This window comes from Amblyomma americanum, chromosome 1 (assembly GCF_052857255.1).
Source record: "Amblyomma americanum isolate KBUSLIRL-KWMA chromosome 1, ASM5285725v1, whole genome shotgun sequence".
NCBI classification, from domain to species: Eukaryota; Metazoa; Arthropoda; class Arachnida; order Ixodida; family Ixodidae; genus Amblyomma; species Amblyomma americanum.
Window position 1 is genome coordinate 275393934 of NC_135497.1, and position 12662 is coordinate 275406595.

At 40.3% G+C, this 12662-nt stretch overlaps 1 protein-coding gene across 1 annotated transcript in view; it reads right to left on the minus strand.

The window, feature by feature from the left end:
- Positions 1-800: 800 nt before the first annotated feature.
- Nmdmc (NAD-dependent methylenetetrahydrofolate dehydrogenase) overlaps positions 801-12662 on the minus strand; it is a 32232-nt gene continuing 20370 nt past the window's right edge. Inside the window, exon 6 of the mRNA XM_077649280.1 lies at positions 801-927. Coding sequence (XP_077505406.1) covers positions 812-927 — 116 coding nt within the window. The 3' untranslated portion in view covers positions 801-811. The remainder of the gene's footprint in view (positions 928-12662) is intronic.

The following is a 12662-nucleotide window of genomic DNA, read 5'->3' on the forward strand; positions in this document are numbered from 1 at the left end:
GAATTTTTATAAGTGCAGGGCACATGTATGTATGCAGAGCGTGCGAGAAGTAAAGGCATGGTGATATTTTGGGGCTCAACTCATAATTGTCTCGGTTTTTTCTCACGTATTAGCCCAATCAACATACACACACGTACATGAACAAACACAACAATATAAGCATCTAGCTTCTCGTCCAATAATGCCTAGAGGGCTTGTCTTATATGCTTATTGCTCAGTAATATCTCCAGAAGTTGCCGGCTACAAAAATAACTCGAGTTTTTATACAAGGGTGAGGGAGGGCCAGCAAAATTTTTGAATTGAGGGTGAGGGAGACCCGGATAACTTTTCAAAATGAGGGAGAGGAAGAGGGAGGACCATAGATTCAAAAGTGAGGGTGAGGGAGGAAAAGTATAAATGAGGGCATCTGCCCACCTCTGTGTATATATATCACATTCCCCCTTTCACGTATGCATGCTGATACTACACATTGCTAGTGTATATCCATGCACACCATAGCTGCTTTTATAACAGTAATATGTGACTGCGAACTGAAAAGCAATTGCTTGTGTTTGGTGCTTGTAAAACTAGTTGTGCTATGCTCTGAGCACACCAGGTGCGCCATGACTGCCTTGGCAACTCTTCTGCTAACTACATTTCACACACAGACCTATCAATAAACAGCAGTTTTATGGTATAGCAATCAGACAAGTTTTAAGTCCTTGTTTGCTCAGTACTTCGTAAATTAATCAATGTAAAGACTCGATTGTGCAGAGCCATGCTTATAAATTGAAACATTTGAGCTATACAATAAGCAGATGTCAAATTTAGACTAATAATTTATTGCTCTAGAGTAAGCAAGAAAAGTATTCCTCATCAACATTGCAACAGTTACTGGACCAACTCCTCCAGGGACTGGGGTGATGAAGCTGGCCTTTCTTGACACACCTGCAATGCAATCAGACAAAAAAAATAAATAAGTATAGAGAGGTTTAGGTTTTATGAAGTTGACATCCCAAAGTAACACGGGCTATGAGGGACGCCGTAATGGAGGGCTCCAGATAATTCTGACCACCTGGGGTTCTTTAACGTGCACTGATATCACACAGCACACAGGCCTTCAGCATTTTGCCTCCAATGAAATGCAACCGCCGCGGCCGGGACTGAACCCGTATCTTTCGGGTCAGCAGCCATGCACAATAACCACTGAGCCACTGCAGCGGCTTCAGATAAATATTGAGAGGATGTGTAAACATTCCTTCAATGCCTTGATTTAAAATTTATTGAGCTGGTGAGTAATTCAAATTCACTTCGAGCTATCTCTATGGGGTAATGAAACTACTTAATATACGATGAAAATCCGTTTACCAGCTGCTCTGCCCTCCACCCACCTCACACGCTTTCTTCACATGTTTACCTGCTTTCTTTCTGTGTATTCATGCATTTTCGCTATCTGTCTTCCTTTCTCTCCACACATGCAGCTGCTGCTCTGAAATTTGTGAGACAATAAAATCCGTTCCACAGATCATGCCACCAGCCCAGCCATTAGAACAACTTGATTGTCAAGTTCCAATTTTTACTGCTGGATATGCTAAGAGATATGACAAGATAAGATATGATAAGAGATGAGATAATTATAAGAGAAGGTTAGAGAAGGCTAGGTTAGAGAAGGTAGAGAAGGGGTGGCAGAAGGTTAGGTGAACGGATCAGATTAAGAAGTTTGCAGGCATACGATGGGTGCAGCTGGCAATGGACAGGGTTCATTGGAGAGACATGGGAGAGGCCTTTGTCGTGCAGTGGGTGTAGTCAGGCTGGTGATGATGATGATGATTTTGTGCTTTGGAGCAAAGGTTACATGTACCGTGAGTGTATCTGTCCTAGAACACAAAATCTACATGAAATACCAAACAAGGAATACTGTGCAGGAAGGCAAAAAAGGAACACTGCCGTCAGCTATGCCTCACCATACTCCAATATTGTGGTTGAGGCCAGATAGTTTGGCAAACTGAACTGATGCAAAATAAATACGCATTAAAGAATGTCAAGACTGTAACAATTCAACAGATTCTAAATAAACTTAATATTGTCATAAAATGATACAATATTGCAATAAAGAAAAGAGCCCCTGTAGCAAACTGCATCACACAAGAGATCATTCCAAAGGTTTTAATAACAGTAATTTTGTTATAACTGAAATTAAGCTGCAAGCAAACACTTACAGTTAGGGCATCAAAAAATGCGAATGCATGAAATTGCTTAAGAAATGAGTCAAGTTTGCAATGCTACACAGAGGGAATCAATTCTGCACACTGAAATTTATCTTTTATCCCACATGACCAATCTAGTTGTACTATGCTTCAGGTTTTTCCAACAGTAACTGACAGAAAACATTCATAATATAAATAAACATGATAACTTAAAGCCAAAAAAGTCAATTTTGTGCTCAGCCTTATCGACTTATACAAGGCAAGTGAACTGAAGCGTGTACAAATGGTTTCAGAAGCAAAGAGAACATGGCTTTAAGATAAAAATGCACCACACGTGAGCATGTACAATATATCAGGCACACTGTGCTCGCGTTTCAATGGCACATCTAGGTGCTATCATACTACGTCCTCGAATTTCAAATACTTCGGACACCTGTAAGGTTGGATCACAGAGACAAGTTTTGATTACTTTGGATGCCACTCGTACATGTATGATGGTGCTTACCAGTGGCACACCTATGTCATAATATTACCAGTACAGTAATTCAGAAACCTAATAATTATGACAGAGAGTAATTCAATGACATCTATATTTTACTACACATTTATGTATTACAAGAGAAGGAGTAGTTGGCTTTAACAATGGACGTAACATCCCCTTAAATCACATCTAAATAAAAATTCATGAGTGACAGCATCAGGAAGAACAAAATGCTGGCCACAACATGATTGTCATCATGCTACATATTTACCTCCTCCATTGCTTCCTCTATGTCCAAGCACATTCTAAATTCTGCTCACTAAAAAGGCTATTCAGCGCATGTCCCATCAGTGTATTTAATGATGCACATGCCTGATGAATGTCGTAGCCTATCTTCTTCAATTGAAATATGCTGACACAGGAATTTTCCTGAAACTTCCATTCCCAGAGAATTTTTGTACATGCCTAAACTAATAAATTGATTCTCCAAGGTGATTTTTCTCAACATTTACAGATTTTTATTTTACATACTGTTAATAAACTTTTTTATTTTTGATTTTAGAAGGCAAGATTATATTGCAAAATTAAAGACTGTCAACAGCGAAGGTGAGCCAAATTTTTTAATTTCTTTCCTAATCGGCAATTTGGTCCCAAATATCAAACATAAAAAGCACTTTTGAAAGCTTCCCGAGTTGGTTTTCCTGCGTTGCACATTTATACAGTGTTCTCGCTCGCATTTCTTATGCAGCAACTACAGAACCCATTTGTGTATCTTATGACGTGGAATCAGATAAAGTTTCGGTGACAATACTAAATGCAGCGACACCATTTTATAAATATGCAACATGGGAATGCCAACTCAACAAGGTTCGAAATGTTTAACTTTGACACTGAATATTTCGAACCACATTACCGATAAATAAAATTTAAAAACTGGGCTTGCCTTCAATGTAAACTGCCTTCAATTTCGTGATACGATGTTGCCCGCTAAAATCACAAGTAAAAAGTTGAGCCCTGCATAGTAAGTTCAGACCAGATGAATTAATATTAAGGGGGGATGCTAGGCTGAAGAGTCAACTTTTGAAATCCTGTGCCAATTTGGTAGAAAATTTAGGGGTGGTGTAGCTTCTTGTCATTATATTATATTCTAAAATCATTATGACAGCATTAACAGAAAAAGCTTATAGCTGTCATATAGAGCAATTAGGTTTGTCAGCTCAGGATAACTATCATTTCAAAAATAGTAATTCTATACTAACTGTTCGTGATTATATACCTTCTAGGTGGTTTATAGTGTAGGATAAGGCCATTCCCATGTTTTAACACGATAGCGTAAAAGGCCCCATTATACCCAAAAAATCCGACGCCGGCGTTATCGGTGTTTTGAGTGAAAAAGAGGATGGCAAAGGTGGCCCAGGTGGCCACCTGCCAGAGACGCAACCTAGGTGGGCCACCTAGGTCATGTGACCTTGTAGTGTCACCACAACCTGCCCACCGGACTGTAAGCAAACTCACCACCATGGCAGGTGGCTGTTAAATCAATGATTGATTGCGAGAGGTTGCTTGGGAGGAGCAACTTGGGCCTGCTATCTCAGGGCAGTGGCGCATCGCTTAACTGCAAGACCATTGTGGAAGGACTGGTGTGAGGACTCCTAGCGATCTATGAATGTAAAGTTGAGAATGACCAATTCCGCATATATGGGCGTTAGCTCTTTAATGCTACCACATCATATCCTTAATGCGGAGCTTAAGTGTCCCTTCTCATTTCTTTAATGTTATTTCTGTAAAAATATCATCACCTTAAAGACGAAGTTTATTTTTTCTGTTCTCATTAATGCCAGACGTCCGATAATTTATTTGTGTAAGAAAAAATTTTTGAATCGAAAAAGTACCTTATCTTGTTTCTGACAAAATTTTAGTCTAAAAACCACCTTGAAAGCAGCTTTCCGCGAAGTAGTTTGGAAATGATATTTTTACTAGTGGCGTGGTTTCCCCCAAAAGTGCAAATTGAGAAAAATAGGCTCAAAGATTTCAGTACATGCTATTTAATTTTATGGAAAAAAAATAATTTATCGAAGTGCCTGCTGCATAGGTTCCCCCCCTCTTCTTTCAATACGACGCTTCTCGGTGGCAACTGCTGCTTCTTTTTTTTTTCTCTCTTCTTCTCTTTTTTTCTCTCTTCTCTCTTTTTTTTTTTTCAGCTTTAGAGCTGCCCAGCACACTTGTCTGCGCTCGTGAAATGCTTTCCTTAGCTGCTTGGTTGGTTGGAAAGATAACGAAATAACCAGCGTCAAAGAGAGCCAAAACGAGGTCTGGCTTAGCGAGACTCCGAGTGGCTCGAAAACAGAGTTGGAAGGTCACGTGCTGTGTTTTCGCCAATCCAAGCTTCTGTTTTGGTTTGCCAGCCAATCCACAATTGCCATGGCCAGAAATGTGCTTCCTTTATAGTTTTTTTAGTGGTCTGGTGTAATCTCAATAGAAGGTCTCCCATGACTAGTAAATGCGTAAAAAAACTTAATAATGTGTACGGTCACTTGGCATTCGGTTTCTTGCGGCTCTGCAGCCGCATCTAGTAAAAAGCATTCATAGGCGCTTTTGACGGTGAACTCGCACCATAATCTTGTGAAAACAATTAGTAAGCTTCTTTTCTGCTGCGTAGATAATAATGAAACTTGGTTAGAAGTTTCTTCATTAAATCTGGAATCTAAAACAGGCCAAATTTAAAAAACACATTTTTTTGGTGAAAATCGTGACCCCATTACTGCCTTTTAACTACTTCATTTCATAACAGCAAGAGCCCAGTGGACATGACATATAAGATCCTGCCTTGTCTTGTGTAATCCCTGCAGTGAGACTTTCCTGCAACCAAGAAGTAAGTATGGCTCTTAATTTTGAGTAACTCATTTAAGACGAATTTCGCATTTAAAGTGAATCTTTCTAGCACTTTTAGCATTTCAAGGAATCTACCACTTGCACGTGCTAGCATTCCCAAATTCAGATTTTGAACAGACCAGCAAACTTACTTCCCAGTTTTAAACTTTTATATTTGAACAGCCTAGCCAAGTTCGAAGCTTTTCTTTTTTTTTTTTGCATGGCTACTATAATAAGGAGCAGGATGATGGTAACAAAACGTAGCTTGAAGCAAGCATTAAAAAAAACTTCTTGAAGATGTTCACTGATACGCGTTATCAAATATATGTAGTATTACTGAGCAATGCACAGTAATCCTCTATAATATTGTATACACTCAAATACCCTTTGGTGAAGCTTATATAGGTAAAAGGACTAAGTGCATTAATATTGCTGGCTGCACAAAACTAATTAAGCTCAGCAAAGTTCAGGCTAGTATTAGGCTGTACGAAATTTTTGTGTATTTAGTGCACAGTGGCTCATTTAAAAATAGAACATAAATAAGTAACTTCCCGACACACCAAAGTCTTAAGAAGTTGAGCCCTTGAACAGGTTGTTGACTGTGACTAAGCAAAGTCTAATAAAAAATAAATAGAGGTAAGATGTCCTTGTTTGTTTGTGCAAACTTGAAGTAAATTGTAAATTGAGGGGTTTGACATTCCAAAGTGACACAGGCTATAAGGGACGCCGTAGTGGAGGTCTCCGGATTAATTTAGACCACTTGGGGTTCCGTAATGTGCACTGGCATCGCATAGCACACGGACGTTATTTTATTTTGCCTAAATTGAAATACAGTTGCCATGGCTGAGATCGAACCCCTGGCTTTGGGATCAGCGGCTGAACACCAAAGCGACAGAGTCACTGCGGAGGGTAACAATCAATTATAACCACGGCTCAGAGCCTTCCTCCAAGGCAGAGGAATCCTCAATCCGCATTTCAAGGATATATATAAAAAACATTTTCACTTGAAAAAAAAAAAATTCACATTGCTAAGCGCTGAGAAGTGCTGAAACTACATTATCTGTGCTATTCACTTCAGAGTAGAATCAAAACAAAGAAGGATAACTTATTACCAGATTCTCTGATTTAAAATATGCACATCTGCGTAAGTTGCATACTCTTACATACACTGTTTTGAAAGGATGGTGTTTGAATCAGACTTCTGTGCATGGGATACAGCAAAATTTTTGAGACGTACACAAATGAAAATGTGCTAAACCTTTTTCATCTTACACATTTTAAAAGCACTTGCATTTGCATTCAACACACTTCTGCATTCTTGCAAGCCATTTTTGAAAACTGCCTTCTCCTTCATTTTGTTACAACACCCTTGGAGGCATAAGCAGCTTCACGGCTTGAGAATCTCTTACCACGCAAGCAATTTTTTTCATTGCAAGAAACTGGAAACAGTTGTAACCAGGTCAGGATTGTAAGGTGGATAAGCCACAAGCTTAACCTCTGTGGACTTCAGGAACTGGATAACTATGGTAAACCGATTTTTCTGTGTGTGCAAATGCAGGAACGGTGCTTTCACCTGGACAAGGTTCAAATTACATGAGTAAATTGGGAAAGGGGACATTCTTCGCTATGTTTCTTGCAGGTGAACCAGCAAATGAGAACAAAGTTTATCTTGAAACTCTTCTGGTATCCCTTGTATGAGACCACCCATACCAGTTAGTCTGCTCGCGCAAGCCACCACAGAAATGCTATCGGGAATGCATGTAGCGCAGCAGAAAAGATGAGGGACAGCAGATGAACTGGACAAGTGCTACTCTCAACTGATGTAATTGATGGATGAAACACGCACATTTATACACTTTTCCTCTGTGAACAATTACCGCAAGCACTGAGAGTAGCGCTTGCACAGTTCATCTGCTGTCCCTTGTCTTTTCTGTCGCGCTGCATGCATTCCCAATAGCAAAATAAACCAACTCGCCCAACAGAAAGTATTACCGCACTATAGTAATATTCCATATATGCCCTATTTTGTGCACTACTAGTTTAAACAGGCGTCAAATTTTTACTCTTAAAATAAGAAATTTTTAATGCCCCCTCTGATTCTAAGACTATGAAATCTTCCGTATGAAAAGGAACAAAAATAGAGTTAACACTGTGGGAATTTTCTTCTGCTCCAGAAATGCTATAAAACTAAATTTCTGAAGTGATTACAAAAATTTTCATCGATTTTGACATTCATTTTTAGCCCCATTTCCATTACCATGTTCTCACTAATGGTTTTGAACCAGCTATACAAATCCAAGCTGGCACACCACTTTTTCCACACGCAAAAAAAAGAGACCACCCTTTCTTGAATATAGCACCTATTGTTTTGACTGAAACTGAGATTGGTTTAAGAGACATACAGTTTGACATCTAATAAACCCAGATGGGTAACTCATGAATGTGGCTTGCTCCTCTAATATAAAGGCTTCTACAGCATGTGTACTGAGCAGATAAGTAATGCGAGCACTTATGTAAAAACATCGAAAGTGTGTATACACACTGCATCATTGCATAAAATGCAGGGACAAGATTGTGTGAAAAAGAAAACTGACACTTTTACACTAGAAAGTACCATATAAACTTGACTAAGGGCCACTCTCGTGTATGAGTCGCTACTCCGAACTCCGAATTTGAATAATAAACAAACAATGTAAATGAGCAACAACATTCACTGTGCGCAATTCATGTGTGTATATAAATTTTTTTGCGTGGCATGCTTTCCGGGGAGCTACCAGATGTGGACAGCTGCCTGCTGCTATTATTATTACCATCTTCCACAATGGACCACTATACAGCTGCATGAAATTTAAATAATAATACAGGCACCTGTATTCGAAGTGGATGACGGTGGCCCACAACAAAGTGTCACGGACAGGACAGCTTAAAGAGCATCACTTCAGCTCCTCTGTTCGCAGATTTTGAATTGGCAGCCCAGTGCAGCATCCTAGAAACTCTTGTTAACAATTTTAAAGTTCCAGAATTTAGAATCCAATGGGTGGAAAGGAAGACGATTCCATTTAGAGGGTGGTGAAGAGCCAGACCCAAGTAGTGGCAACAGCAACGACGATGAAGAACCTTAAAGATATGAACTAAATAGCATGATAATAGCTTAAGTAGGTATGCGGCATGAGTTCAACAACTCAAGTGTGAAATATGGTCCAATTAGATTGCCTGCAAGTTCCTTTCCAGCATTCTAAGCAAAAAAAAAATTCATAAATAATTGCAAGGGGGAACTGCACTCATGAAATGAAGTGCACAATGTAGAATTTATGGGACCATTAAAAGTATCTCAGATATGCTCCTGATTCTTAATAGAATTTTGAACAAGTATTTAAACATACTGAAAACAAAAAGCCAAAATGGTGGAATGGGAAAAGTGACATGGCCTCATGTATACACCTGGTCAAATGTATTGCAGTGGCACGTTGCCTACTTTTATGTATGATAAAGGCTTCAGACATGTTGTTAAAGGGGTACTGCATTAAAATGCAACTTTCTGTAAAATCGCTAAAATTGGATTCAGAAGCTGCGCTTATCTAAAGTTCCAGTCTTTGTGTTATTTTGTAGGTTTTGTGCACACACGCCATTTGCCGCCTGCTCAGGCGGGAGGCGTGCGTGACGTCACACGTCTCGCGGCGGCCTGCTCCCGTCGCACCGTGCTGACATCGGTTCAGCTGTCGCGCCTGGAAGTTCAGAGTTGGCAGCTTGGAAACATGAAACAGATTGACAATTACAGCCTGGAAAGTGGCAGTGGTAGTAACGATTATATCATTCAGATATTGAAATGACCATGGACTAAAGATACAGCTAAAGCACCGCAGCCTCATTGAGCGACGACAAGTAAAACAAGCCTGGAGGATGACATTTTGCACAGGCGCGCTCCCTGTAGCAGTAGCTGTGCATATTATATTCCAATTTGATATTACCCAGAAAAGTTTTCCGGAATTAAGCATTAAAACATTTCCTTTGCCGAAGGCAAATCAAGGCATCGCCTTCATTCACTGCTACAAAAAAAACAGCCGCAGCAGCGTGATGGGGCGGGGGGGATTTGAAATAGGACTCATACATCACGTAGGCAGTGCGAACAGCAGAGTGAGTGCTCGACATATAAAAGCAGCCAACTTAATTGCATCGGCGCAGCGAAAAAGTATGGAGCACGCAATTTTTGTGACTGAAGCACTGTTACTACACTGTCAGACTTGCGTGCGTAACTCTCACGAACGGGATCTGACGCGCGATTCTCGTGGCATTGGCCTGTTAGTAAATTGTCAACGTTGTTACTTTCTGGTGGTCTTGGGCATGAGCGAAAAAGTTCTCCCTCAATTTTTATTATATTTGCACATGCTCGCATGAAAACACTATTACACGATATATTTATTTTCTACCCATTCAAGCATACACATGTATTGCCTGCAGGTGGTTTGTTCGGTGAAAGTACTACAAATTCGGAATAAGGGAGATGAGTGTGTTTATAATGTGTATTTCTGCTCCACGTTGCATTCGAGATGATTTTCCGTCGGAGGTTGTTTGAATCAGCGAAACACTGGAACAAGTAAAAATACCTCCGAACTGTCTCTTGACAAGGAAAATAAAGATGTAACAAATGCTGCTGCATTTTTGGATATCCTCTGTAATTACTTGCACTAACATGTGCTACAGAGCGCACATTTTTTGCAGTAAACTCCATGCTTTTTATAAGTGACCTCTAATTTTTATGTAGTTTAGGTCCCCTTTTCACTAAAGCGCGGCTGTCATGCTTTCGGTCTCGTGCTTTCTAGGGAACATTGCCACACTGTATTGCGAGGTCGCGCACAGCTGACCCGGAAGACAATGATGTAGCGCTTGCGCTATCGCTTATCGACTGCCATTACCGCTATATCGAGGACAACAACTGCTCCCTTCTGCCTGGTTCTAGGTCTTCAATAACGTCTACCTCAAAATATACATAGCATTATGTACAGAAATGAGTCAGGTTTGGGGAACTCTCGTTTCAGCCATGTGAATTCGGAACAGAGAAAGATTTATATCTTAGTTGCTGCCGATTAAATTCCCGCGATAAAAATTCAGACCTAGAAGGTTTGTCGCGAAGGCAAGCTGCGCCACACGGATCCGTTCTTCAGAGCTTAGCATCCTTTGGGAAGGTACAACATGGCGTGTCTCTTCTCCTGGCCACACTACTGTTACAACTTTAGGGCCGTCGTATGATCATTTCGGAGCGGCTTCCGCCAGGCCCGCTTCAGGAGCGGGCCGCCCGTTTTCGGCCGCCAGATGGAAATGTGTTGTACGATCACTTTGGCGCTTGTAAGCAAGGCGGATGGTCCCAGCATTCTGATTGGTGCGCCCAGCAGCGCCTGTCGTCTAATCGCGTGCGGCTGTACAGGCATGCACTTGTAGCAAAACACGCAGATATCTTGCAGTAGGAATAGTTCATATTAATTGCGGCGTACTCGAGACATCCATCCCATCAACACTTTTTTTTTTTTTTTGCCGCGGGATTTTTGTTGAAGATACAATCGTGGTCGGCTGTGATATGTATGGGAAACGACATGTGGACCATATATATACAAGAGACCGAAAAACGCGTCACATCGCGATCACGAACTCCTCCTCGTTCGATCGCGATGTTTTCACAACAGTCCACATTTTGCCAAAATAGCAGAAGGCTGCCCCCTCTGAAAGTTAGGCTACGCTCAGGATTTCAGAACAACGACGCGACTCTTATTGCAAATTTTCGATAGGGTCAGGCCACAGTACAGGCTGCTATCAACCGACCATAATTATAACCGGGATAATCACATTTTTCAAATAGTTAAGATTACATACTTAAAATGAAAATTGCACACTGCAGTGTTTTTGCACTGCTGACAGAGAAAAAAATAACTGCACTTGCAGCCTTTCCTAAGCATTTGCACAGTTGTTGTCACTTTAATATGTAAACAACCTCCCCCCAACTACCTACAGTCAGCTGACTGTTAATGCAAAAGACATGCTTATCTATTCAATATATAAGTTGTGTGTGTGTGTGTCTGAATTGTGTATGCATTAAAAATTCACATTTTAGCACACTGCTGTCAAACACAAATGCAAATGCACACGAGAAATTATGACTTTTCCAGCTGTTTGGAACAGGTAAAATCAGTTGTAATTAAAGCAGTTCTGCATTTTACAGAACAGTGACAATGCAACAATAGTGACTTATTTTTGTTGCTTTTCAGTCCATTATTAAAGCCAAAATAGAAATAGCACCGTGAGGCTGCAAAGGGGCTTAGACATGCATCACTTGGCTGTAGTGCAAGGCTCTGTTCTCCACAGTGACAGCGGGCCATCAGGTAGTCCTTTAGCATTCCTTCATGAGCTGATATTGCCGTTGCACAAGTCAGACTACAGCATTGAAAACAAGTATGGGAAGTTCTGCTGACGGCCATGTCATTGTTGCCATGTACAAAATAAGCTGGCATATACTCTGTGCAACTCCAAAGAATTCTCAAATGTCGCTGTGAATGAAAAACAAAGTGGGTGCCTTTGTATTGCATAAAAGTCTACACATGTCTTTCTATTACTATAAACATAATGAGATGTGGGAGCCAGTAAAGGGGATTACAGGTAGAGGAAATGCAAGAACCAATTTGGAGGGTTTACATTGCAATGGCTCCTGGCTTAGGCTCGGAAAGAATACTTTGTACAGTCAGGGAAACAGGATACAATGACCCTATAATCTGGTTATCTCGAGCAAACACCAACATCTCAAGCAGAATTTGTAAACTTGAATTTCCAGCATGAGATCTATGATGTCGCACAATAAAATGAAATAAATATTGAGCCATTTAAGTATGTGACAGGCATATATGCGCATGTTCTCTGATACAACTTTAAAACAATGTTTAAGAGTTATTTTCATTTATCAGAAAAATGTAGACTGATTGAATGTAAAGGTGACCAGTTCCCAATCTAGCTAGCAAAAGTGAGCATTGCTTACTGTTAACTGATGTTTATACCACTCAACATGTGTTGAATTTTAGAGTGCGCTATTAGTTGCTGACTATCAACATTTTCAGCAAAATATACCATTTCACTGCCAGTCT